General features: G+C 39.3%; 1 protein-coding gene across 2 annotated transcripts in view; it reads left to right on the top strand.

Annotated features, from left to right (window-relative positions):
• The window catches only part of LOC140118651 (angiopoietin-2-like), a 72,047-nt gene that overhangs the window by 4,555 nt on the left and 41,539 nt on the right, over nt 1–25,953 (top strand). For both annotated transcript variants that reach the window (XM_072136817.1, XM_072136816.1), the window contains exons 2-5: nt 11,403–11,558; nt 20,131–20,252; nt 24,160–24,392; nt 24,796–24,920. In XM_072136817.1, the coding sequence (XP_071992918.1) occupies nt 11,403–11,558; nt 20,131–20,252; nt 24,160–24,392; nt 24,796–24,920 (636 nt within the window). The remainder of the gene's footprint in view (nt 1–11,402; nt 11,559–20,130; nt 20,253–24,159; nt 24,393–24,795; nt 24,921–25,953) is intronic.

Genomic DNA, 25,953 nt, shown 5'->3' with positions numbered 1-25,953 from the left:
CTCTTATGTCATGTTAATAAGGCGGGTAATGGGGATTACTGGTGTTGCCTATAGTAATTTAAGGCTAAATCTAACAGTATGTGTATTACCAAATTATGCCTTCGATATGGTATGTCATAATAACTTGACCTATGCAATCATATCTATCTGTTTATTCAAAAATATTTTGAATACTAAGGGGAATACTAAGCTCTGTAAAGCAATTAACACGGATGAGGATAGTATTATATTACAGAAAGATTTTAGGAACTTGGAGGCTTGGGTGGAGAAATTAAGCTTAATGAAGTTAACCCCATGAGCTTTACCATAGATTAATGTACAGTAAGTGAAAGGGCAGCATAGCTCTTCATTTACTGTATATTAACAGTGCAAAAGATTCCAGGAAACATTCTGTACAATTTTGTATTTATAATATGTAAAATTTGGGATTACTCAGCTTGAAAAAAGACAGCTAAGGGTTGACCTAATTACAAAGTAAAAATACTTAAATGTACAGAAATGAGTCTCTTCTGCCCCACGATTGTCCCCCTTGCCCCCCCCCTGCACCATCTTCGGGGGCGCTGATTGTACCCATGGCATCCCCGAGATCCGATAAGGACCACAGGGCTATCCGCAGGCAGTGCCTTTAAGATGCCATCTGTGACGTCATCTTAAAGGCACAGTGTTAGCTTATACATGTGCATAGGCTGACATAGCTAATACCCTTCAATATGTCAGTATCAGATGATTGCTTGTTCATGTCCCATGGTGGAAATAGTAAAAAAGTTAAAAAAAAAGTTATTTAATAAAAATAAATAATAAAAATGCCCATAAGCTCCATAACATATAAAGAGACATATAATGCAGAAAAAAGTCTAAATCATAACACAAACCCCACATATATAGTATCACTGCATCCTTAACAACCCGTAGTAAGTAATTACTGAACCCGCACGATGAACGCCATTAAAAAACTGTTGAAAACCTGCCAAAAATTACCTATTTAATCCCACAAAAAATGCAATAAAAAGTGATCAAAAAAACATATCTACTCCAGAATGTTACAAAGTACTACATGTTCCGCAAAAAAAAGCCATCAAGCAGCTGTGTAGTCAAAAAAATAAGTGTTATGCCACTTGGAAGACAGCGATGCAAAAACGATTTTTCCTCATATTAGGTTTTATTTTGATAAATTTTGAAAATGTAAAAAAATATAACTAAGTATGGTATCCCCATAATCGTATTGACCCATACAATAAAAATAAGATGTTTATTAGGCTATATGGTGAACACCAATTACGTAATTGATGCTTTTCTACTCCTCCACGTCCGAAAAAGTAAATATGTTTTCAACAATAGGGGATACCAACCCCAAAATGGTATTACTGGAAAGTGATACTGGAAGGTATCCAGTAAAAAAATTGCCCACACATGGCCCCATTAATGGAAAAACTAAAATTTTATAGCCTACAAAAGGGCTCAATGTCTACTGGACAAAACTGGCTGATGCGTGGCTGTGGGCCCGTGCTCAGGAGAAATTGCATAAAAAATTTTATGATGAGTTTCTCTTTTTATCTTTTGGAAATTTGTCAATTTTGCCATTCTTAATTCCATTTCAATTTTGTTTTAATCACTATGAAGATCTCAAGGTGTTAACAATATCCCTAAAAGCTTTTTTCTGATAGTTTGAGGGGTGCAGAACTAAAAATGGGTTGATATATAGGGGGTTTCTAATATTATTTTCATTAAAAATAATAATGATCCCCAAAAAAGTCAATTCTGCAATCTCCTTGAAAATACAAAAAACTGATGTTCCATTTGTAAGCTGCGTGACATCAAAATACATTTTCCAGACATTTCAAAATTTATGAAAACGTTAAGAAGACATATGGGAAATGTTATTCAGCAACTTATTTAGGTGGTAAAACTATCTGCCTAAAAACAAGATGATTTTGAAAATGGAAAATTTTTCAAAAAATTCATCAGTATTAAAATTTTTTTATAAATGCAAAGCTTATCAGCCAACATTTACCACTAAAATAAATTACAACATGTGACTAAAAAACTATCTCAAAATTGCTTTGATAAGCAAAATAGTTCAAAAGCTATAACCATATAAACTGCCTTATTCACCCATTCACTGCCCACCTCACCACCCACCAACATAGGCTTCCCTCTCTCATCTGTCTAGCGCTTTATTTTCTTCCTTGTCCTCCTCCCCAAATCCTAGATTAAATACTCCACCACCCCTGCTAGGATCTTCACCCCCAGCATAGCAGCACCCCTTCCATTTAGGTGCAAGTTATCTGAGGAAAACAGCTTGTACCCCAATGAAAAGTCAGCCCAGTGCTCTAGGAACCCAAATCCCTCTGCTCTACACCAGGATCTGAGCCATGTACTTAACTCCCTGAGCTCCCGCTGTCTTCTCTGTGTAGCGTATGGCACAGGTAGTATTCCAGAGAATACTACCTTGGAGGTCCTTCCCTTAAAGGGGTATTCCAGGAATATGAACGTCTGATACAAACCCCATGATGCTATAAATAAATTAATATAACAAAACTCAATGTCATTAGTTACAAAATTGAGCTTAAATAGTTTGATTTTATGATTCACACAATTTTATGGCCTCTCTAAAGTAGGTGAAGTTATAACCAAGATGGCCGCCACTAGAAACTACAAGTCCCTTGATCCTTTAGTCCTCAGTAACTCCTCCTCCATCTTAAGTGATGATGTAACAGACTGCTCTAGTAACCATAGTAATGATGTACATTATGCCATCATGGCACATCACCAAAACACTGGCCGTACTGGAGGCACTGCAACCAACCAACTACAGCCAAACATAATGGTGATCACATGACCTGCCCAGGCAGGTGCAGGACATGTGATGTGGACATGTGACCAGCGGCCATCTTCTGTCCTGTGTCTGCTCCGCACGGAGGAAATTAATGGACTGATTAAAGGGCCAGTAGCATTTTAATTCTCCATTACAGTCTATGTCACTAGCATTTTTCTGCTAACGGGAACAACGGGAACAAAATTTTAAATAACAACTAATTACATATTGGCTTATATTATACTGACTCATTTGTATATGAATTATGCTGATTCCTGGAATACCCCTTTAAGCTTTGAACCTAATTCTTTAAAATTATTCTTTAGGTTTCTTCACCTACCATCTATTTTAAAGCTATTTTATGAAAAGTCACTTTCAGTAAGAGGCTCCCTTTAGCCCTGCACAATAATAACACATTGTAGTTTACAAACAGTAGTATGGGAAGGCAATCTGTAATATGGGACTGTAGGATAATTTTATAGGCGATAGATTGATGATAAAAGATAAACATGAAAGATGATATAGACACAGGGCCAGATAAGGTGGGTGGGGCGCAAAACCAGGTGGGGGCCCCCATAGAATGTTGTTCAGACAGGGAACTTGCTCCCCAGCAATCACTATATACAACACCCAGTATTCACTATATACAGCGCCCAGTATTCCCTATATAAAGCCCCCAGACATCTCTCTATACAGTTCCCAGCAACCACTATATCCAGCTCCCCCAACCACCACTATATACAGCTCTCCCAGCAATCACTATATACAGCCCTCCCTGCAATTACTATATATAGCTCCCACAGCAATCACTATACACAGCTCCCAGTAATCACTATATAAAGCTCCCCAGCAACCACTATATACAGCTCCCCCAACAATCACTATATACAGCTCCCCAGCAATCACTATATACAGCTCCCCAGCAATCACTATATACAGCTCCCAAGCAATCACTATATACAGCTTCCCCAGCAACCAATATATACAGCTCCCAAAGTAATCACTATATACAGCCCCCCAGCAATCACTATATATCTCTCCCCTAGCAGTCACTATATACAGCTCCCTGAGCAATCACTGTATACAGCCCCCCAGTAATCACTGTATACAGCCCCCAGCAATCAAAGTATACAGCTCCCTAGCAATCACTACATACAGCTCCCCCAGCAACAACTATATACATCCCCCTCGCAAACTTTATACAGCTCCTCAAGCAATCACTATACACAGCTCCCCCAGCAACCACTATATGCAGCCCTCCCTGCAATCACTATATACAGCTCCCACAGCAATCACTATATACAGCCCTCCCAACAACCACTATATACAGCTCCCCAGCAACCACTATATACAGCTCCCCCAGCAATCACTATATACAGCTCCCCAACAATCACTATATACAGCTCCCAAGCAATCACTATATACAGCTCCCCCAGCAACCAATATATACAGCTCCTCAAGTAATCACTATATTCAGCCCCCAGCAATCACTATATATAGCTCCCCCAGCAATCACTATATATAGCTCCCCCAGCAGTCACTATATACAGCTCCCTGAGCAATCACTATATTCAGCCCCCAGCAGTCACAGTATACAGCTCCCCAGCAATCACTACATACAGCTCCACCAGCAATGATTATATACATCCCCCTAGCAGCCTCTATATACAGCCCCCCCAGCAATCACTATACACAGCTCCCCCAGTAATCACTATATACAGCTTCCAGTAATCACTATATACAGCCCGCCAGTAATAAATATATACAGCTCCCTCAGCAATCAGTATGTACGCCCCCCCATCATCACTATATACATCCCCCCAGCAATCACTATATACAACTCCCCCAGTAATCACTATATACAGCTCCCAGTAATCACTATATACAGATCCCCCAGCAATCACTATATACAGCTAACCCAACAATCACTATATATGCCCCCAACAATCTCTATATACAGCCCCCCAGCAATCACTATATACAGCCGGACTGCTACTCCTGTATCGGCAATCCAATGCAGTGTTTCAGAGTCCTTGTGACACTTCCACGATCATCACCATGGCAATGTACAAAATATGTCTATTGTTGGCCAAAAGCACTATGATCCAGAGAAGCTGAGTGGATCCTGATGCTTGACACCCGTATGTCCAAAGGATTAAAAGATACTTGTATTTTCTCTTTCCTTCTTCCTCTTCTTTTGTATAGTACCATTATAATTACAGGCAGTCCCCGGGTTACATACAAGATAGGGACTGTAGGTTTGTTCTTAAGTTGAATTTGTATGTAAGTCGAAACTGTATATTTTATCATTGTAGTTCCCGACAATTTTTTTTTTTGCCCCAGTGACAATTGGAGTTTCAATTTTTTTTTGCTGTAATAGGACCATGAATTATCAATAAAGCTTCATTGCAGACAATTTTAAGCTGATTATTGCAATCTGGGACTATTTTAAAGCATCCAGAGAGCTTCACCAGAGGTCACAGTGGGCAGAGGGGTCCGTCTGTAACTATGGGTTGTCTGTAAGTCGGGTGTCCTTAAGTAGGGGACCGCCTGTAATGTTATTAGTGTAGTTGATTCCTTATGACGTTGCTGGGACATGATGCTATTTATGTGGGCGTAGCTCATGATGTTTCTTGGCATGCTGTTTTCCTCTATTTAAATGGATGTGCCACTTGTTTGAGTAACACTACAATTAAGGATTTTAATAACCTGAAATGTGTCAGTATTTTTCACTTTATCATCTTTGCATGTTTTTAACGAAGGTATAAGAAAAGTGTGTTTTTAACATTCCTTATGTTGTCTGCTGAACCATATGTGAGAGGTGACAAAATTACAACTAAAGTAGGTGTAGTCTGCATTAAATAGGAAAGAGATCAAGGCCAGTGATGGAGCTGAGTAAGCGTACGGAACAATTTACTATATATGATGATGGAGCAAAATAAAAAAGAATGAAATGTCATGACAGCAGCATTTTACATGTTTTTCCTCAAAATGAATAGAAACACATTGAATAATGACCTGTGGTCTAAATTTTAAAGGCTGATTTGTGGCCAAATGAGTGTTCATGTGAATGCTCATTCCTGATCATTGTGCAATGTAAACATACAGGAACTACAATCTACCAGAAAGTGATAAAACACTTGCATTAACCTGGCCTGAGTCTGCTATCTGCAGTTCTGCTATAGTTCAAATAAAATAGTGGCTTGTAAACCCAGACATATCCTAAAAAAGGTTGTTGTTCTCAACACTTGGCCATGCATGCAGACGATATTCTGTTGATAATATGCAAACTGTATAGAGACCAAGTGGTCCACATTTAGATTACATCAGGCCATATATTGAGTCCATTAAGACACCTTCAATTGTTGTATCGGTCTGGGTGGAAATCTGCCTATGTAATAGATCCCTTTACTGTGTATACATTACTGCATAGCTCCACTTTTTTGGGTAGCAGTTATTGTGTTCCAGATGCCTGTCTTCTAAATAGTTTTCTAATATAGAATTTGTTAGTGTCTTGTAACCACAGCTCTCCAATATATTATGTTTCCTGATGGATACTAAATCCTGGTAATTGTGACACATCCATAAAGGACAAGTAGCTTTTACAGGAAATAAACGAATGTACTCTTAAATTACCAGAATTCCAGAATTTAGAACATTCTTTTCAGTGTGTTTAAATGGTTATGAAAAAAAAATGCAATGACACAAGCATTTTGGTGACTTTTTTATGTTGTGAGATATAAATAATTTAATTTTTTATAGTATTTAGATGTTTTATATTATAGTTTATATACAAACTACATACCCTAAACATGCTGCATTTGTAAAAAAAACAGATTCCAAAAACATATATGCAAAAATACCTTTTAATAAATTGTTGTAGACTATGCTGAAGCTGGGAATTACAGTTGGAGGTGGTCGCAGTTGAAACCCTATAATCCTGACCCAACCACAGATATCATAGACACCAGGATGATATTGTTTAATCACCTACTGTGTTTCCCCAAAAATAAGACAGCGTCTTATATAATTTTTTGCTCCTGAACAGGTCTTATTTTCATGGTAGGTCTTATTTTACCATTAACAAATAACTTCCCCAACATCCAAACTCTGAATTTTATGCTGAATGTCTTGTGACTCCATTTCTATTAGAATCATCGGCCACAATCTCTCATATTTAACAATAGTGCTTTCCTTAAAGGACATCTACCACCAGGATGAAGGCCTGTAAACCAAGAACACTGGCATACTGGTGTGTGCCCCCCCCCTTCACTTTTCTTTAAGCTTCTTTGTCCTTGTTTTTAATTAAAAAAAGGTTTATAAATTATTCAAATGAGCATGAAGCCCCTGAGGCTTGTTTGCATAATTTTAAAAGCCTTTTTTGTAAAAAAAAAAACAGTGCATAAGAAGCTGAAAGAAGAGCGTATCCTGACATAGTGTGTTTGGTTTACAGTCCTTCATCCTGGTGGTAGATGTCCTTTAAATGAGAACTTCTTGTCAAGGTAGCTGCTTGTAATGCATTTGCAGCGCAACAGTCAGTGATTTTATCCCATGAATTCTTTACCCATGTCACAACCTCTTGCAGCGCAAGAGCCATTACAAGGCATTATTATTGTGATAACATTGGGGTAACATAGTTCTAACATTGTGGGAACATTGATGTGGACACTATGCTAACACATAATAATGTTTATACCATGCAATCAGGCTAAGATTCTCCCTGCAACCTTTGAATATTGTTTCAAAAAGCAATACAAATGTTACGTATACCTAAGAGGGATAATCTTAGACTAGACTATCTTAAAATGTGCCAGATTTATCATTAAGCATTGGCCACTGCGATTTTTTTTAGCATTTAATACTATTTAGTTTATGTTTAAATTATCTAAAGATTCAACATATTCAACTTATCATTGTTTCTAAAATGATTCACCAAATAAACTAAAATATAACTATTCAGTTATGGTTCACAAGGTTAAGATGCCCTTCACAAATCTTTTCAAAATGATCCACTGTTGACTGCAAAGATTAATTGCCTTACATCAGGAATGGTTTTAATACATCTTGTATTTCTTGTAATTTATCAATAGGTTGACATTCTCCCCACATTCTCCATATTTATCTTGCAAAAAGACAAGAGCGTGAGACCTGAGCTTATGGCCACAAGTGAGCTGTCTGGGGGAGGCAGGATTGCTTCAGCTCTAACACATTCATTGGGCTGCAGTATGCTGCTTGCACACAAATCACTTGAAATATGTACCCAGGGACTGTGAGTTGTACGCCTCCGTTACACGTACAGGAAGTCTTAGCAGTAAGCAAGCAAGACATTTTCAGTTGTATCACTAACAAAACAACAACCATAAACGGTATCTAGTTGCTTGGTCCCTAAGGTATGAATCTTGTTCTTCAAACCGAAATACAGTGAAAAAGTAAAAGGAATTCAAATAAAAGTAAATGTTCTGTAAGGTCATTGTGGTTGGCATTTAAAGTCAACCCTTAGTAGAGACTGAAAACATTGACTTAATATAAGACACAACTTGGCTTGGGGGTTAAAACCCAAGATTCTGGCGGGTCATGTAGAATTTCAAGTAAAGTGAAACCTTTCCAAATGACCACTTCAAACCAAATTTCCTGCAAAATGAGACCAGTTTTTAATTCCATTGGGTGGATCATTATTAAGCTGTTAGTATAGCTGCAGACAGATTGGTCAAAGCATCAAATTGTGCCAAAAGCAACACAACAAATATAGCCGGAATCTGAAAAAAATTGGAACTGGTCATGGGTGGGCACATGTGCAGTTAAACACTGTGCATACGCCAGAGGGCTGAAGCAGACTCACATGAGTGGACCCATGGCTAGTGTTATATTTATTTTCTTCTGAGCCCAGATATATTTATCTAAAAGTTGCACAGCTTTTGGGCTCTTAATAATTCGCTTGTGGTTCAGTGGCCCCAAAAAAGCTGACAGGTTAATGATAATAAGTATAGAGTATAGACCGAGAATGAAAGGCACAGATAAGGGAATCTACATGGTTGTATATGGGAACTCAGCAGGAATTTCTAACATGCTGGCAGGCGACATGGAATTTCATCTCCTCTGAATTAGAGCTTTGGCACTGTTCACACATGGTTTCTATTCAAGGTTGCTCTGCAGCTGCTATTTTTGGAATAAGTAATTCTTAATTTGTAGGACATCTAATGAAATCCAAAGGATTATGATTTCTAAAATGTACAAAAACAGTGAATGCTGTAAAATAGGTAAAATAATAGGTACCTGGCAGAATGAAGACATGCATATATGGGTTGTGAAGCCATATATGCAACTAACAAAGCTTATGGGGAGGCCTTAAGAACAATTGTTTCGATTTGCATATAAGTCATGTTTTATTTACTGTGAAATGGGAAATGGTTAGTATAAAGATCCATAAAGATCAATGGGCTACCTTCCTCCACAACCATGTATTAGGCCCGCCTCACAGACATAACTTTTGCATGGGGTCCTTAAATGCTAATTCACCTCTGAGTAGAGTATTGGGAGGACAAGTTATTCTGTCCCAATAAGAAAGGATGCAGTGAAATAAAACTGTGCTAGTCTGGAATTAAATCCTTTTTTCCTATAGTAGTGGTTCTGCTCCATGCATATGCACTATAACCATTTCTGTATTCAAATAACAACATAAAATAAAAATATAACAACATAAAATAAAAATCATATCTAGGTAATATCAGCAAGGTTATCTTGTGATATCAATACATTTCGAATAATAATCCGAATAATGTCTTGTTATTCAAAAACTTAAGCAGGACCTGCAGCATGTTCAGATATTTTGTTTATAGGAAGTACTATATTTGACATAATCCATACACTAACCCACCTATTGCGTTAATGGAGAACATACTGGGAGGAATTAATACTGGCGTTTTGGAGACAGAACCCACTAAGAGGCTCTGGCTTCTTAGTAAATAGGGGCGCAAACTCCTCCAGTTCCAATCTGTAAACCAGGAATGAACTGGCAAAGTTTTTTGCTATAGTCTCCGTCGATTTTCCTTAAGTAAACCTAGCATAATGACTAATGAAGATATAATGAATCTCTCCCATTGTGTCTGGCAAAGTTTAGTTTATAAATTCCTCATTTTTGGTCACAGTTTTTAATGCTGTGTAACCTGCATGCAGCATGTTATGAAACAGGAGGAGCTGATAGTTATATGTATATAGTGCAAACAGTAAAAACAACAGTGTCCTAAGGTGCACAGTTAGACTAGGCAGTCTTATTCTGTCACAGTCTGAGTCTGATGCTGGGTGATAAATCTGTCCTAGTACAATACTGTCTAGTCATACTCTGCACCTCCTATTAGTTGGTTTACTTTATGGCAGAAAGTTAAGACAAAATTCTGTGCGATCAGCAGTATTTTTGGTGCACGGACCGTTTTGGTGCAAGGTTCACGCCCACTTTGCAATGGCCATGCCCCTTTTTTGTTGCGCTAGTCATAGAGACAGAAAACTGTCTAAAACCCTTTATAAATGTGGTGCACACACTTTTTTGGGGCAAACTATGACAGAATTCGGTCATAGAGAGAGTAATAAACCCCCCAATGATTCTGAATCATTTCTCATAAAATGATATTTCAGTTTGCTAAGCAATTCCTTCTCTTTCAACATGACTTAAATCAGAATGCTTTTTCCTTTTTTCCTTCATTCCTGTCCTACATTTGGACCAGGGGCATAACTAGAAATTCTTGGGGCCCCATCCATAGCAAACAAATTTACAGTTACCCCAATAAATTTAAATTAAGTGCCCTAACCCCATCCACTAGTGGAAACAAAAAGTACAAAGCCTCTTATAGTGGTCCTCACAATGTATAATGTTATTTGGCTACCTCTTAACATACCCAACCTTTTTAGTGCCCCCCCCCCCCCCCGGTTGAATAATTGCCTCTGTGAAATCCCTGGATCAGGTTGCTTCACCATCACGGACTCCTCAACCTCTATCACCCAGGGACTCCTATATACACCTCAGGGTTTGCCTCAGAAAGAAACCTACTCCATCTGCCTCTCCCTCCATATTTCTTGCATACACCACCTGCTGGAGACCTGCCAGGCTGTGGACCTGTCCTCTGGTCCCAATACAAAGCACCGTGACATGCCTGCGTGTAATCCCTGGATCAGGCTGCATCACCATCATGGACTCCCCGAGCTTTATGACCCAGGGACTCCTACATACACCTCAGGGTTTGCCCCAGGAAGAAACCTGCCCGATCAGCCTCACAGGCCGCTCCGGTGATCTGGGCCCCGGGTGTCTGCCTCTTTCCTTTTAAAATCAACTTTAAAAATTATGTTAATAACAACAGGCTACCATAGCTACTCTGTGATCTGGCTTTACAGATTGTTACACTGTTTCACCCTCCCTCTTGCTCCCTCAGCACTTGTGCAGTGAGCAGGATGATGTGTGTTTATAGGTAGGTTGGGGGAAAAGTATTTTGCTTTATGTGTATTAAAATTAAAATCCATTTTGTAGATTTACAATAAAACTTGATTTAAACAATTGTTTAACAAAATTGTTACAAATTGATTGTTACTTTTATTGCAGTTGGAAAGCTACATCCAAGATAATGTGAAAAGTGACATGTCAGCTTCCCATCTATCAGATGACCAGAATCAAACAAACACAATGCTGGAAATAGGAACAAATCTAATAAGTCAAACCGCAGAACAAACACGCAAGCTGACTGAAGTTGAGACTCAGGTATGCCAGACTAAAACACACTAAATGTGTATAAAGAAGTAATCCAAGAAAACATTAATGTATAAATTAACATATATTAAAATATACTTCGAGGCAACCATCGGGGGATGTTACTGTGACTGCAGTCAGTTGCCTGAAGTCACACAACCTCCCTTCCCAAATGGAGATGGCTCTATACACACCACAGTGCACAGAAAAGAGCACTAGGGTAGCATGATGTTTCCATTCCGATTTTGGATACTGCAAAGGAATCATCTCTGAAGAGATGCCGGGCAGAGGAGAGTGAGTTGTCAACAGAGCAGGAGCCAACTTCAAATTAAAAAAAAAAAAAATTCAATTCCCCCACACAAACAGTACATATAATGTATCACCACATTTATAACAACCCTGTACAATAAAATAAATCATTACTAAATCCGTACAGGGAACAGTGTAAAAAAAAATAATTTAAAAAATAACACATTTTTGTGCATTCAACCAAACAAAAAAAAAAAATAAAACTGATCAAAAAGTCATATTTACGCCGCAATGATTCCAAGAAAAAGAACAACTCATCATGCAAAAAAATAAGCCCTAATACAGCTCAATCAACAGAAAAATCTAAATGTTATACCTCTTTCTCTACAAATGGTTTTAATTTATCAAAATTATTGAAACATAAAAAGCTATATACATGGAATATCGTTGTAATCGTACTGACCCATAGAAAATAAATAACATGTTATCTATGCTATACAAAGTATAAAACAGAAAATAAAAGTTAACGGATAGTTCCTGCACCTGGACATGCATTTTTGTCCTGCATGAAACTGTACCCTGTAACAAATGTAAATGGTGAGAGTGTGCGGGAGCCTGGCTTTATGCGACAGACAACGTGGTCAAACATGAACACGGGGTCCATAGGGCTTCCTCAACTGTCCCCACCCCAATCACCTCCTGCGTGCAGAGATAGTCTCCATGGCAGCCACAGGGTCCGATGAAGGACCCCTGGACTGTCTTCAGCTGCTTAGTGACTGATCCTGTTGCCAAGGATCGGTCACTGTGCATGTCAGTCTACACATCTGCATAGGCTGACTACTCTAATACAACACCATACATCAGGGTATTGCAGTGTATTAATTTGATTGCTTCTTTAAGCCCCAGAGTGGGACAGAAAAAAATGTAAAAAGAAATTTTCACAAATACATTTTTTGATGGCCTTAAATGCCCCCTATAATATTAAACTCCCACTCCCATGTAACTATCTGCACATATATGGTATTGCTGTATCCGTAAAATAAAATCATTACTGAGCCTGTACGATTATTATAATTTAAAAAATAAAATTAAAAAACATACCCCAAATTGCCATTTTTGCACATCCAACTAAACCAAAAATCAATAAAAAAGTGATCAAAGAGTCACATTTACACTACAATGAATCTACTAAAAGTACAACTCATTCCACAAAATATAATTCCCTATAGAGCTCATTCAACAGAATGAATCTAATGTTACCCCCAAAATAGTGTTAATATACCCCTTGAGGGGTTTAGTAAGTCACTTACTAAAGAAGTTTGAGTTTGAATATTCCATGCATGTGAAAATGTCAATGTTTTACAAATGTTTGAAATATAATGTTAGTCAGCAACCTACTTGGGAGGTTAGACGAACTGTATGATGAGCATAACATTTAGAACGCAGAAAATTGCTTATTTTGCAACCTTTTCACCAAATTGTACACTTTTACATAAATGCAAAACATTTCAACCAAAATGGTGAAGTTCAACATGTCACAAAAAAACAAATCTGAATATCACCTTGATAAGTTAAAGCATTCTAAAATTATAATCGCATTGACACATGGCAGATTTGAGAAATCTTACGGTGAAAACTAGCTAGATCCTTAAGGAGTTAAGATTTCTCTACATAGTTAGATCTGGGGACTTAAGAACCCAGGTTATCTGGTTTAGCACATTTTTTTAACTGATTTATATAGCTTATATTTGTCTTAAAGAGTAACTGTAAAGTTTTTTTTCCACAAATCAATAGCTTTCGGAATGTAAAACAACTGTGCCTATTATCTTTGTTCCCATTAGTTTCTTTGCTATACCCCTCAGATTACCTCATTGCTGCAGTGGCTGCTTTCTCTGTCCCTGCTGATAAGCACTGTGAGTTCATAGTTTGTTTATCTGATGGCTCTCAGAGTATGTAGCAGAGCTCAGAGTGTTAAAGACTGTGAATACAAATGTCACCTGCATAGAATAGTGAGTCACAAGATCTCCTCTGTTCCCTATCAGTCCCTCCATCCCAATCTCTGATTCTGCAGAACTTTCTCTGTCTCTCTCTCTGCACCTCATGCTGCTCCCTTCCCCCACCTTGTACTCGGCACTATCAGCTCTGTGCAGATAAGCTATTAATCCTTAGTGCTCACACAGCACAGGCTATAGACCTCATGTGACTGGTTTACTTATGATTTCTTCCACTTATTGCATGTTCTCTACTTCCCCATGTGATGGAAGCTGCCAGGATAGTCAATGTATACATCCTGTGTCACTTTATCTTTTAATAACTTTAGAAGGCTTTAACTTACCCATGTGGCTTTGAGATAGTTTTTTCGTGACCAGGTTAGTCACCATATACATCCTGTATGTGCACTGGGCAATGTTCAGTGGATTTACTTGTGGGAAACTAAATGGATTAAATACTAAATTACTTTAAGAGAGAACATAAGGCATCATGGGATCTATGGGCAAGCTAGCTGGCCTCAGCCTGAGGGCATAGACTGACAGACATTAGTCTCCACCCACTTCACCTCTGGTGAGAAATATTTTTGTCAAACACTTTCAGAACAGAAAATTCCATAACTATGGAAAGAAAAGGGCGAGCGGCACAAAGTAGGCATCGTTCTGTTTGTTTTTAAAGGGGGGAATCACATATAATAATTTGGTAAAGTCCCTATAGTTTTACAGTTACGCTTTAAATAACATACATGCAAACACCTTTCCATCCAGTCACCAAATTTCACCAAGTAGCAAATGATCACTATTAGTTGAAGTAGGGCCTGAGTAGATCCAGTCCCTGAGGTGTATGCAGTGTGTACATGTACAGATATGTGTTTACTTTATTTTTTCTCAGCGGAAGTCTTGCACATCAGATATTCTTTGCATTTTCCACTCATGGCTCTTGTCTGCTTCTCCTGTTACCTATCAATTTCAGGATAACTTGCTGTTTTTGTTTAACACTCTGGTTATCATGCTTAAGGTTGCAGTCCCTTATCACTCTGCTGACTCTTTATATAATCACACCTGTTTTTTTTCTTATTAGCACTAGTCTTTACAGTATGTATTAATTTTTTTTTTTTGCTTTCCTTTACTACAACATAGGCTTGTTTACCTTTGTCTCCGGTCTTATGAATCTGGTTACATTCAGTACATTTCTAGCTAATCCTAACACTAACATAAGTCCTTCTTGTACATTATTTCTGTACTTATTCTTCTGCAACCTTATATGATGTATAGATAGATATTTTTAATATTGAAATATATACATTCTGATTAAAATTTTTCACTTTCACTTTTTCACATAACGTATATACTCGAGTATAAGCAGAGTTTTTCAGAGTTATACTCTATAAAAAAATTAACACTGTACTCACTTTTCCGACGTCCCCCATAGGTCCTCTTCCGATTCTGATGCTCCGGTGCCTTCTCGGACCCTTCGGAAGCACTTCACGTTTTGAAGGGTCGTTCCGCTCCTCTTCGGGACCCTTCGCGATGCCTGTGGATCACAAACAATGACGTCGGCAAGCGGCTGATGATGTTCTGTGTACTGGCCGAGCGCAGACCCGAAGAGGAGCAGAACATCCCGAAGAGGAGCAGAAGTGGAGCGGAAGAACCCAAAGAGGACCGAAGGACCCAAGGAGGCACCAGAGCACCAGAAGCAGAAGACAACCTATGGGGGATGTCGGAAAGGTGAGTACAGTGGGTTTTTGTTTTTTACACAGGGGGGCAGGCTGGCTATATACTATGGGGCTGGCAGGCTATATACTACAGGGGGCTGGCAAGCTATATACTAGGGGGGCTGGCAGGCCATATACTACAGGGTCTTGCAGACTATAAACTACAGGGTCTTTCAGGCTATATACTCGAGGGGGCTGGCAGGCTATATAATACAGGGGCTGACAGACTATAAACTACAGGTTCTTGCAGGCTATATACTACAGGGGGCTGGCAGGCTATATACTACAGGGGGCAGGCTGGCTATATACTACAAGGGCTGGCAGGCTATATACTACAAGGGCTGGCAGGCTATATACTACAGGGGGCTGGCAGGCTATATACTACAGGGGGCAGGCAGGCTATGTACTACAGGGGCTGACAGGCTATAAACTACAGGTTCTTGCAGGCTATATACTACAGGGGGCTGGCAGGCTATATACTACAGGGGGCAGGCTGGCTATATACTACAAAGGCTGGCAGGCTATATACTACAAGGGCTGGCAGGCTATATACTACAGGGGGCTGGCAGGCTATATACTACAGGGGGCAGGCAGGCTATAACCTACAGGGGGCTGGCAGGCTATATACTACAGGGGCTGGCAGGCTATATACTACAGGGGCTGGCAGGCTATAAACTACAGGGTCTTGCAGGCTATATACTACAGGGGGCTGGCAAGCTACATACTGCAAGGGGAAGGCTGGCTATATACTACAGGGGGCTGGCAGGCTATATACTACAGCGGGCTGGCAGGCTATATACTACAGGGGGCGGGCTGGCTATATACCACAAGGGCTGGCAGGCTATATACTACAAGGGCTGGCAGGCTATATACTACAAGGCCTGGCAGGCTATATACTACAGGGGGCTGGCAGGCTATAACCTACAGGGGGCTGGCAGACTATAACCTACAGGGGGCTGACTATATATATCAGGGAGCTTGCAAGCTATATACTACAAGGGGAAGGCTGGCTATATACTACAGGGGGCTGGCAGGCTATATACTACAGGGGGCTGGCAGGCTATATCCTACAGGGGGCTGGAAGGCTATATACTACAGGGGCTGGCAGGCTATATACTACAGGGGGCTGGCAAGCTATATGCTAGGGGGGCTGGCAGGCCATATACTACAGGGGCTGGCAGGCTATAAACTACAGGGTCTTTCAGGCTATAAACTACAGGGTCTTGCAGGCTATATACTACATGGGGCTGGCAGGCTATATACTACAGGGGGCAGGCAGGCTATATACTACAGGGGGCAGGCTGGCTATATACTACAAGGGCTGGCAGGCTATATACTACAGGGGGCTGGCAAGCTATATACTACAGGGGGCTGGCAGGCTATATACTACAGGGGCTGACAGGCTATAAACTACAGGGTCTTGCAGGCTATATACTACAGGGGGGTGGCAGGCTATATACTACAGGGGGCAGGCTGGCTATATACTAGGGGGGATGGCAGGCTATATACTACAGTGGCTGACAGGCTATAAACTACAGGGTCTTGCAGGCTATATACTACAGGGGGCTGGCAGGCTATGCACTACAAGGGGTATGCTGGCTATATACTACAGGGGGCAGGCGGGCTATATACTACAGGGACTGGCAGGCTATATACTGGGAGGCTGTGACCAATGTCAGCTTATACTCAAATCAATAGGTTTTCCCAGTTTTTTGTGTTAAAAATTATGGTGTTTATGGCTTTCCTTAATGTTATTAAATATTATATATGTATCCATATATACATAAACTGAAAAGCCCATATTCACTGCATGCGTTTTTTTTTTCAAAATAGCAAGGCCATTGCTTGCTAAATCCATACATTCATGTTTACTGCATTTGTGTTTTCCTAAATAGCAGTGTCTGTGTTCTCTCATTTTTCTATCATGAGCTCAAGTCATGGAGTCAAAAATATTCTTGACTCGTGGCTATGTCACTGCTCGATGCACCTATGTGATGGCTATGGGGTGCCCAACGCACCTTTTCATACGTCCGTATCTTCTGCTGGCTACATTATAAGATGTATGTTACTCTCACTTATTTGTGGGTTCCTTCATTTTAATATATTTAAAGTACCTTTCACTTCATTATAAGATGGTACCATTATACACCACAGTTCCTGTCACTGCTCTCTAAGAAGATGTGGGAATATACACCCAATATTTCACACTGCTTTGAAAAGGACAATAATTTAACATTTTTTAGCTGCCTCCTTTTCCATTAACAGTGCGGGATAGGTCTACTTATCACTCCAAAATGGGGGTAATAGCAGGGCAGTTGCCCTGCCAAAAATTGGCCTGGGGAAATTACTTAAAATATTAACATAACCGTCTATTTCTATCACAATAGCAGCTTCAATGGGGTTTGTGTTTGGGTTCAAGTATGGGATCATGTCCAGGTCTCAAATCAAATTTTTTCCAGATGTTAGGACAATCTCGACAAACCTGCTCATCATTAGCCACCATCATTTTATAGACAGTCATCTTGGCTATCTCATAAATAAATTTGACTTACAACTATTTATCATATGTATTATATGTTTAGTGATGCAGATTCTTGTGTTGTAACTACATTGTTACAGGTTTGCGCCCGAAAAGCTGAAGTATTTTTGACTATATCGTCATAATAAGCATCAGCTGCTTGCCAAAAAATGGACAATAGAAGATCGGAATCAGGTGATTTGGAGAGATAAGATGAAAGTTAATACACTGGGTGCAAATGATTCTGAATTAATAAATGGAAAAGGGGGATAATGGACGCAGAAATTGAAATAACCGTCAAGTTTAGTGGATTCAAGTCTGACAATATTTGGTTGATTCACAGAGAAATGCATTGCATACTTGAGCAGGGTGGTCTCAAAACTGAGCTATGTGTGTTTCCAGTAAGATGAGCACACTTCATACACTTGAGAATTATAGGAATTATAAGGACAACATGGTGCAGGACAATGACCCAAACCAGTGGTGGCAAACCTATGGCACGGGTGCCAGAGGTTGCACTCAAAGCCCTACCTGTGGGCACCCAGGTCTTTACCCAAGCACAGAGTTTGCCAGACAGTTCTCAAGGCTCCTGTGGTCCAAGACAGCCCATGACATGCCATGCTCAGCGCCATTTTAAAGTGAAATCTTTGGCTGCCAGTTCTACAGCAGAAGTGAGAAGGTGTGGATAGAGATGGATTGACATTGGAGCTCCTGCTCTGGGTCCCCTGATATTGCTTCTTCAGGAGACCCTGAAAGGAAGCTACAATCCAAATTTCTCCCTCTTCTTATTATTGTATTGATAAGGATGCAAATACGATTGAAACCTGTGATACAGCAAGGATCAATAAGTTACTGCTTAAATTGTCATGTCAGCACTGTGCGACATATAAGTGGGTTTTGGTTGTAGTTTGGGCACTCTGTCTCTAAAAGGTTCGCCATCACTGACCTAAACCATCTCACACTTGTGGGTAGAGTTGAAAAAAAACTATATTGAATTGAACAGTAGCACGGACGTGTAGTAGAGACGTGGGATCAGATTTCAGTTCAGATCAAGGGCATGACCAGAAGGATTCAGGTAGCGTGAAAACTAAACGTAGATTTACAAAATAAATAAACAAAATAACAAAAATTTACACATAGATTTTATGAGCAAACCAGTAACAATGTAGTGCATGCATGTTACATGGCAAAAATCTGCATCACTAAGACAATCGAGATGATGATTGTCTATAAAATGTCTCACATTCAAAGTTATAGTGGATAGTGCGATGGAGCATGCAAGTTCAAATCATTGGAGCACATTTACTAAAAGAGTGCAAAACTGCAAACTGACCTCTTTTTTGGTGCACCTTTAACATAGAATGCGTGCATCAGAACGCCCTACTTTCAGTGCAGAAATTTGTGTCGCATGAAAAATAGTGCAACTATTCAGAAAATGGTAACGTGTGAGACAAATGTGGAGCAGGCACTTCTTTAATACCTGTGCAAGCAGTTTGTACCTAAGAGAATGTGCAAAATCCACCAGCCCTTAGTAAATGTGCCCCATTGTCTCCCCTTTGCTCCCCAATGTAAATTAATTATTGGATACATAAGGGGATATATAAGAGTATTTTTCCTCTGTCTTGAAATCCCTCCCACTGACGCCCAATGTGCTGCATTTACTAAGAGGTCCTGCTTGGCATAGAATTCTGCTGTAACCTGCACTCTGGATATAGTAAATGCAACCGTGCCAGGGAAACCCTGTCAATTGGAACAGAGACTGTGTAAGAGGGGAAAAAGGTGCAATTCCTTTACTTGCACTTGGAATTTTATCTTTGACTTGCCTTGGCATAAATTGGCATAAAAGGCATGATAAATTCTTCACATAGTACGTCTTTTCATGCACTTTCACTTATGGTTTGTCGTCTCAGTTATAAATACTAAGGGTTTCATTTTGAATCACCCTGCATATTACAATCACTACTTATAGTAACTTATGTGAATGTTATTCTCTTTTATGCTTGTAACTTAATTTGTGAAATGGATACATTTCTGTACGTAGGAAAGATGGAATGTTAACTAGCATACATATTTGTTTACGTATCATGTACTTATTACATGTGTTTACATGGCAGGTCCTAAACCATACTAATAGGCTGGAAATTCAGTTACTGGAAAATTCAATATCCACCAACAAACTGGAGAAAGCACTGCTATTGCAAAGTCATGAAATTAGTAACTTGCGTGAAAAGAACAGGTAAAATTCAAAGCTCCATTGGGTTATAAATTATTTAATAGTAAATAAGTATTATTTACTAACATATATATAATAAGTCAGTCTAAATTATTTAGCAAACTGGGATTATCCTTGGTTTAATGGAAATGTACCATTTGTTTTTAGTATTTTATACACACTAAACAGTGATCATCAAAGGATATTAAAAAAAAACCTCTAAAACAACAGATTGATAAAAACAGGGACATCTTATTTACAACAGGATGGCAATAAAAACATTAAAAACCTATGAGGCGAGACACATGAGCCCTGGCTCTTATCTGCTTGTGGCCTCCAGGTCAGAGGTAGGAGGTCATGAAGCTGGCATGAATGTTAAGACCACTTTGCAAGGTGTTGAATCTCCTCATTAATTTATACTCCCATTCTGAACATCAATGGGTTCAAGGTGTGCACCACAGTATGCCAATCTTTTTAAGGCTGAACTGGAAGGTGCTTACTTATCCACATGTACCACAAAACCCATGATCTACCTCCGTTATATTGATGATATTCTGATCATCTGGACTGCAGGTGACGAGGCCCTAATTCAATTCCATGAGGGCTACAACCACTTTCACCCCACCATCAATCTGAAACTAAGCTATTCAGACAAGGAGATACACTTTCTGGATACCACCATACAGATTAAGTCTATCATATACAGCCAGGCCATACACTACAACCGTATCTGTTCAGACAAGAAAGACCTGGAAATACACCTTCTGGAGCTCAGGTCTGAATTTCTCCAGTTGGGCTACAGACCAAAAGTGACTGATAACCAAATAGGTAAAGCAGCAGCCATCAACAGAGAGGATTTACTCACATATAAGGAGACCCAACAGGAGGCCAGAGTGCCCCTACCGTAGTAGTCACTTACAGCCCACAACTGGAGATCCCACGTCACATTGCTAAGGAACTCCAACCGATTCTGCATAAAGACACAAGACTAAAAGAAATATTTTCCAGTCCCTCCTCTTCTGTCCTTCCAGCAACCACCAAACCTGAAACAACTGGTTGTCCGGAGTACCCTGAGACCCCCATCAGAAAATGGTACCTCACCCTGCCTGCAAAGCAGATGTAAAACGTGCCAGCACATCCGCACAGGTGACCAGGTACCTGTACCCCAATCACAGCAGGTACATCAGATCAAGGGGACCTTTTCCTGCAGGTCCTCTAATGTAATCTACCTTATTATGTGTCAGCAGTGTCCAACCACAGGCCTTTATGTTGGGGAAACAGGTCAGAGACTCAGTGGCTGCACATTTCTCCAGAGAGGACCACACTATGGAAGATTTGCAGATTACTATTTTAATGGGACATTTTAAGACACAGAGGGAAAGGAAAGAATGGGAGTATAAATTAATGAGGAGATTCAACACCTTACAAAGTGGTCTTAACATTCATGCCCTCTTCATGACCTCCTACCTCTGACCTGGAGGCCACAAGCAGATAAGAGCCAGGGCTCATGTGTCTCGCCTCATAGGTTTTTAATGTTTTTATTGCCATCCTTTTGTAAATAAGATGTCCCTGTTTTTATCAATCTGTTGTTTTAGAGTTTTTTTTAATATCCTTTGATGATCACTGTTTAGTGTGTATAAAATGCTGTGAATTTTCTGTTTCATGCATAACATTATGTCTGACGAAGAGAACTAGTATTCTCGAAAGCTCACCATCAAATATACTCAGCTAACCTCAAAAAGGTATTGCCTGATCTCTTCACTCTTCTTCTGCTCTCCATGGCTAACACGGTACAAATCTACACGACTAGCCATTTGTTTCTATGCATTGTGAACCAAACCTTGAGAATGCTGGAGCTACACTGATGCAGAAACATATCTTGTTTAATCCCTGAACTGAGTGGTTTTGCTTACAAACAATTATAACATTCAGGACTTTGGCAAAGCTGGCTGTAGACTGGCTTCTATACATAAAAAGAGCTGCCTGAACTGTCCAGACTTATTAACCTGAGCTGAACGACTAAAGAGCAGCTGGAGTTTGGTGCAGCAATTGATTATTTTTGCCTGTCAGGGACAACACAGTGATGACATATTCTCGGCTTATGCTGGGCATGACAAGACAAGAGCAGTGCATGATTAGGGTAAGAGGAGAGCACTGGGGAAGCCACAGGAGCCACCGAGCCTCATTATAATAATTTTATAATAGTTTTTTCTGCAAAACCACTCAGTTCAGGGATTGAACAAGATATATTTCTGCATCATTGTAGCTACAGCATTCTCAAGGTATGTTTGGTTCATAATGCATAAAAGCAAATGGTAACTTTCCTTCAAGAAAAATGTATATACTATATACACTCACCAGCCACTTTATTAGGTACACCGTGCTAGTAACGGGTTGGACCCCCTTTTGCCTTCAGAACTGCCTCAATTCTTTGTGGCATAGATTCAACAAGGTGCTGGAAGCATTCCTCAGAGATTTTGGTCCAATTGACATGATGGCATCACACAGTTGCCGCAGATTTGTCGGCTGCACATCCATGTTGCGAATCTCCCGTTCCACCACATCCCAAAGATGCTCTATTGGATTGAGATCTGGTGACTGTGGAGGCCATTTGAGTACAGTGAACTCATTGTCATGTTCAAGAAACCAGTCTGAGATGATTCCAACTTTATGACATGGCGCATTATCCTGCTGAAAGTAGCCATCAGATGTTGGGTACATTGTGGTCATAAATGGATGGACATGGTCAGCAACAATACTCAGGTAGGCTGTGGCGTTGCAACGATGCTCAATTGGTACCAAGGGGCCCAAAGAGTGCCAAGAAAATATTCCCCACACCATGACACCACCACCACCAGCCTGAACAATTGATACAAGGCAGGATGGATCCATGCTTTCATGTTGTTCTGACCCTACCATCCGAATGTCGCAGCAGAAATCGAGACTCATCAGACCAGACAACATTTTTCCAATCTTCTACTGTCCAATTTTGATGAGCTTGTGCAAATTGTAGCCTCAGTTTCCTGTTCTTAGCTGAAAGGAGTGGCACCCGGTGTGTTCTTCTGCTGCTGTAGCCCATCTGCCTCAAAGTTCGACGTACTGTGCGTTCAGAGATGCTCTTCTGCCTACCTTGTTTGTAACGGGTGTCGATTTGAGTCACTGTTTCCTTTCTATCAGCTCAAACCAGTCTGCCCATTCTCCTCTGACCTCTGGCATCAACAAGGCATTTCAACCCACAGAACTGCTGCTCACTGGATGTTTTTTCTTTTTCGGACCATTCTCTGTAAACCCTAGAAATGGTTGTGCGTGAAAATCCCAGTAGATCAGCAGTTTCTGAAATACTCAGACCAGCCCTTCTGGCACCAACAACCATGCCACATTCAAAGGCACTCAAATCACCTTTCTTCCCCATACTGATGCTCGGTTTGAACTTCAGGAGATTGTCTTGACCATGTCTACATGCCTAAATGCACTGAGTTGCCGCCATGGGATTGGCTGATTAGAAATTAAGTGTTAACGAGCAGTTGGACAGGTGTACCTAATAAAGTGGCCGCTGAGTGTATAGTACATAAGGAACATACAGAATAAAGATATGTTTATGATAATATATGTTTCTTTCTATTTGTTTAGCGAAGAAATCTGCAGTTATCATGAACAGCCTCTTGGCCATTTATGACACCATTACTACCATACCATCCCTTCGTATAGTAATGACCAGCTTATTAGCCTTATGTCTAATGGGCATATTTAGGCCCATAAAACTATAGTTGTATAGCTATATTTCAGTTATATTCAAACATGTGTGGTACAATGTTCTGTACCGTATAAAAATTTGGCATCATTTTTATGCTACGTTATTTGTGTTTTTCCATTAAAAATCCTTTGCTCATCCATAAAGAACCTATGTTTAATGCATTCTCTGTATTAACAGTTTTCTAGACAATAAAATTTTGCAAATGGATAAGAAACATCGGGAAGAAATAGAATTGTTGAGAGCTGAGAAACTTCATGTAGATGAGTTACTTTCTAAGCAGAGTCAACTTATTGGTGGACTGGGAGAACAACTGAGTGAAGCAATGCACAACAACAGCATGCTACAGAGACAACAGGAACACATCATGGAGACTGTGGGCCAACTCACCAACATGGTTTTACAATACAACCGTATGTAAAACAATCAGTACTGTGTCCTATTATTTTCTATTGTTTGATACCTTAATATATCATATTAATCATGCAGGATGTATGCTATTGTTAACACATTTGATTGATTCATTCTAAAGTAATATTTATTATAATACAAAATATTGTATTCAGCTGTATCTGAGTTAAATCTAGTGGCAACTGATGACCACCAATACTACTATTATTTCACTAAGCTTTTTCAGATAGATGTTATGATTTTGGGAGTAATCATATTAGAATAACCTATATCTATCATAACTGTTAGCTCAAACACATATTATTTCCTAATTGTGAAGATAATAATAATGTTAATAATAAAATAGTACAAATGTTGTCTATCTGAGACTCTTTATTACAAGTTGTCTATCTTTTGGCATCCTAGATATTCCAGTCATACCGAAAGAAGAGCAATTGACTTTTCGAGACTGTGCAGATGCTTATAAAGCTGGTCTGACGTCAAGTGGAGTCTACACTTTGCACTTCTCAAACTCTACTGAATCAGTTAAGGTTAGTAGGAGACTATATTTGTCTATTTAACCTGGATAGCCTTTGGGGACTAGTGAAAGTATATAAAGCACATCGTGATACTCCAGTCTCCATACAAGATACATTGACAGAAAACGTCTGAGTTTAATAACATAAGCTTAAAATATGTCAAATATGTAAAATGAACCAAAGTTAGGAATAGAGTAGTTGATAAATTTAGTTTATTTGGTATTTATAAGATAACAAGAATCATAATGTACCAATATATGGTGTCATGATGTGGATGTTACCATTACAAAATTAAAGAAAAGTTAAAAAATCTATTGCCATTATATCAATATACCATTATACTTATTTTTATGTTTTCTTCAAGGTTATGTGAAGGATTTTATGATCTAGTTATAGTTTTTTGTTTGTTTTCTTGCGGCACTTACGGTAAATGGCACTTAAAATGCCTTAAACTTGACCTTGATGGCTGTCCACCATGATGTCGTTTGGGATGCTGATTGGTTGCTATGAGTGGCTCCCATAACTGTCAATCAACACTCACTTTGCACAGCAAAACAACAATAGCAACTATTATAGCCATTGCCGATGATGGATTTTTTTCATTTTAAGTTTCTGTTTTTCGCTTGCCACCTTATTATTATTAGTAGAATTAGCATTATACTATGATATACAATTATAAGCTATAGGAAACTGTCATTAATAATAATAATCTTTATATATTGCCGTGATATTCTGTAGCACTTTACAAATCAGAATGTGAAAATGTGAAATCCTGATGACAGGTTCCTTTTAAGTTCTAGACTTATTTTTAAGTGCATTATCCCAAATCTTAATATACCTTGTGTGGAAATTAAATAAAAGAGGTTACATTGCAGTTCAGGTTTGGCCACCACATTTGTCCTAGAAGCAATGCTTCTGAGGGAGATCTTGGAATCTTTTTGCATAACATTTTTATGGTATGGCATTGCCTTTGTACACAAGACTTTTTCATTGAAGAAGGTAGTGTTTAACATACTTTTAGGGTCAATTACAATAAAGCATACAC

Source organism: Engystomops pustulosus, chromosome 2, assembly GCF_040894005.1.
Source record: "Engystomops pustulosus chromosome 2, aEngPut4.maternal, whole genome shotgun sequence".
NCBI lineage: Eukaryota > Metazoa > Chordata > Amphibia > Anura > Leptodactylidae > Engystomops > Engystomops pustulosus.
The sequence above is the reverse complement of the archived record's forward strand: the minus strand, read 5'-3'. Positions and strand labels throughout refer to the sequence as shown.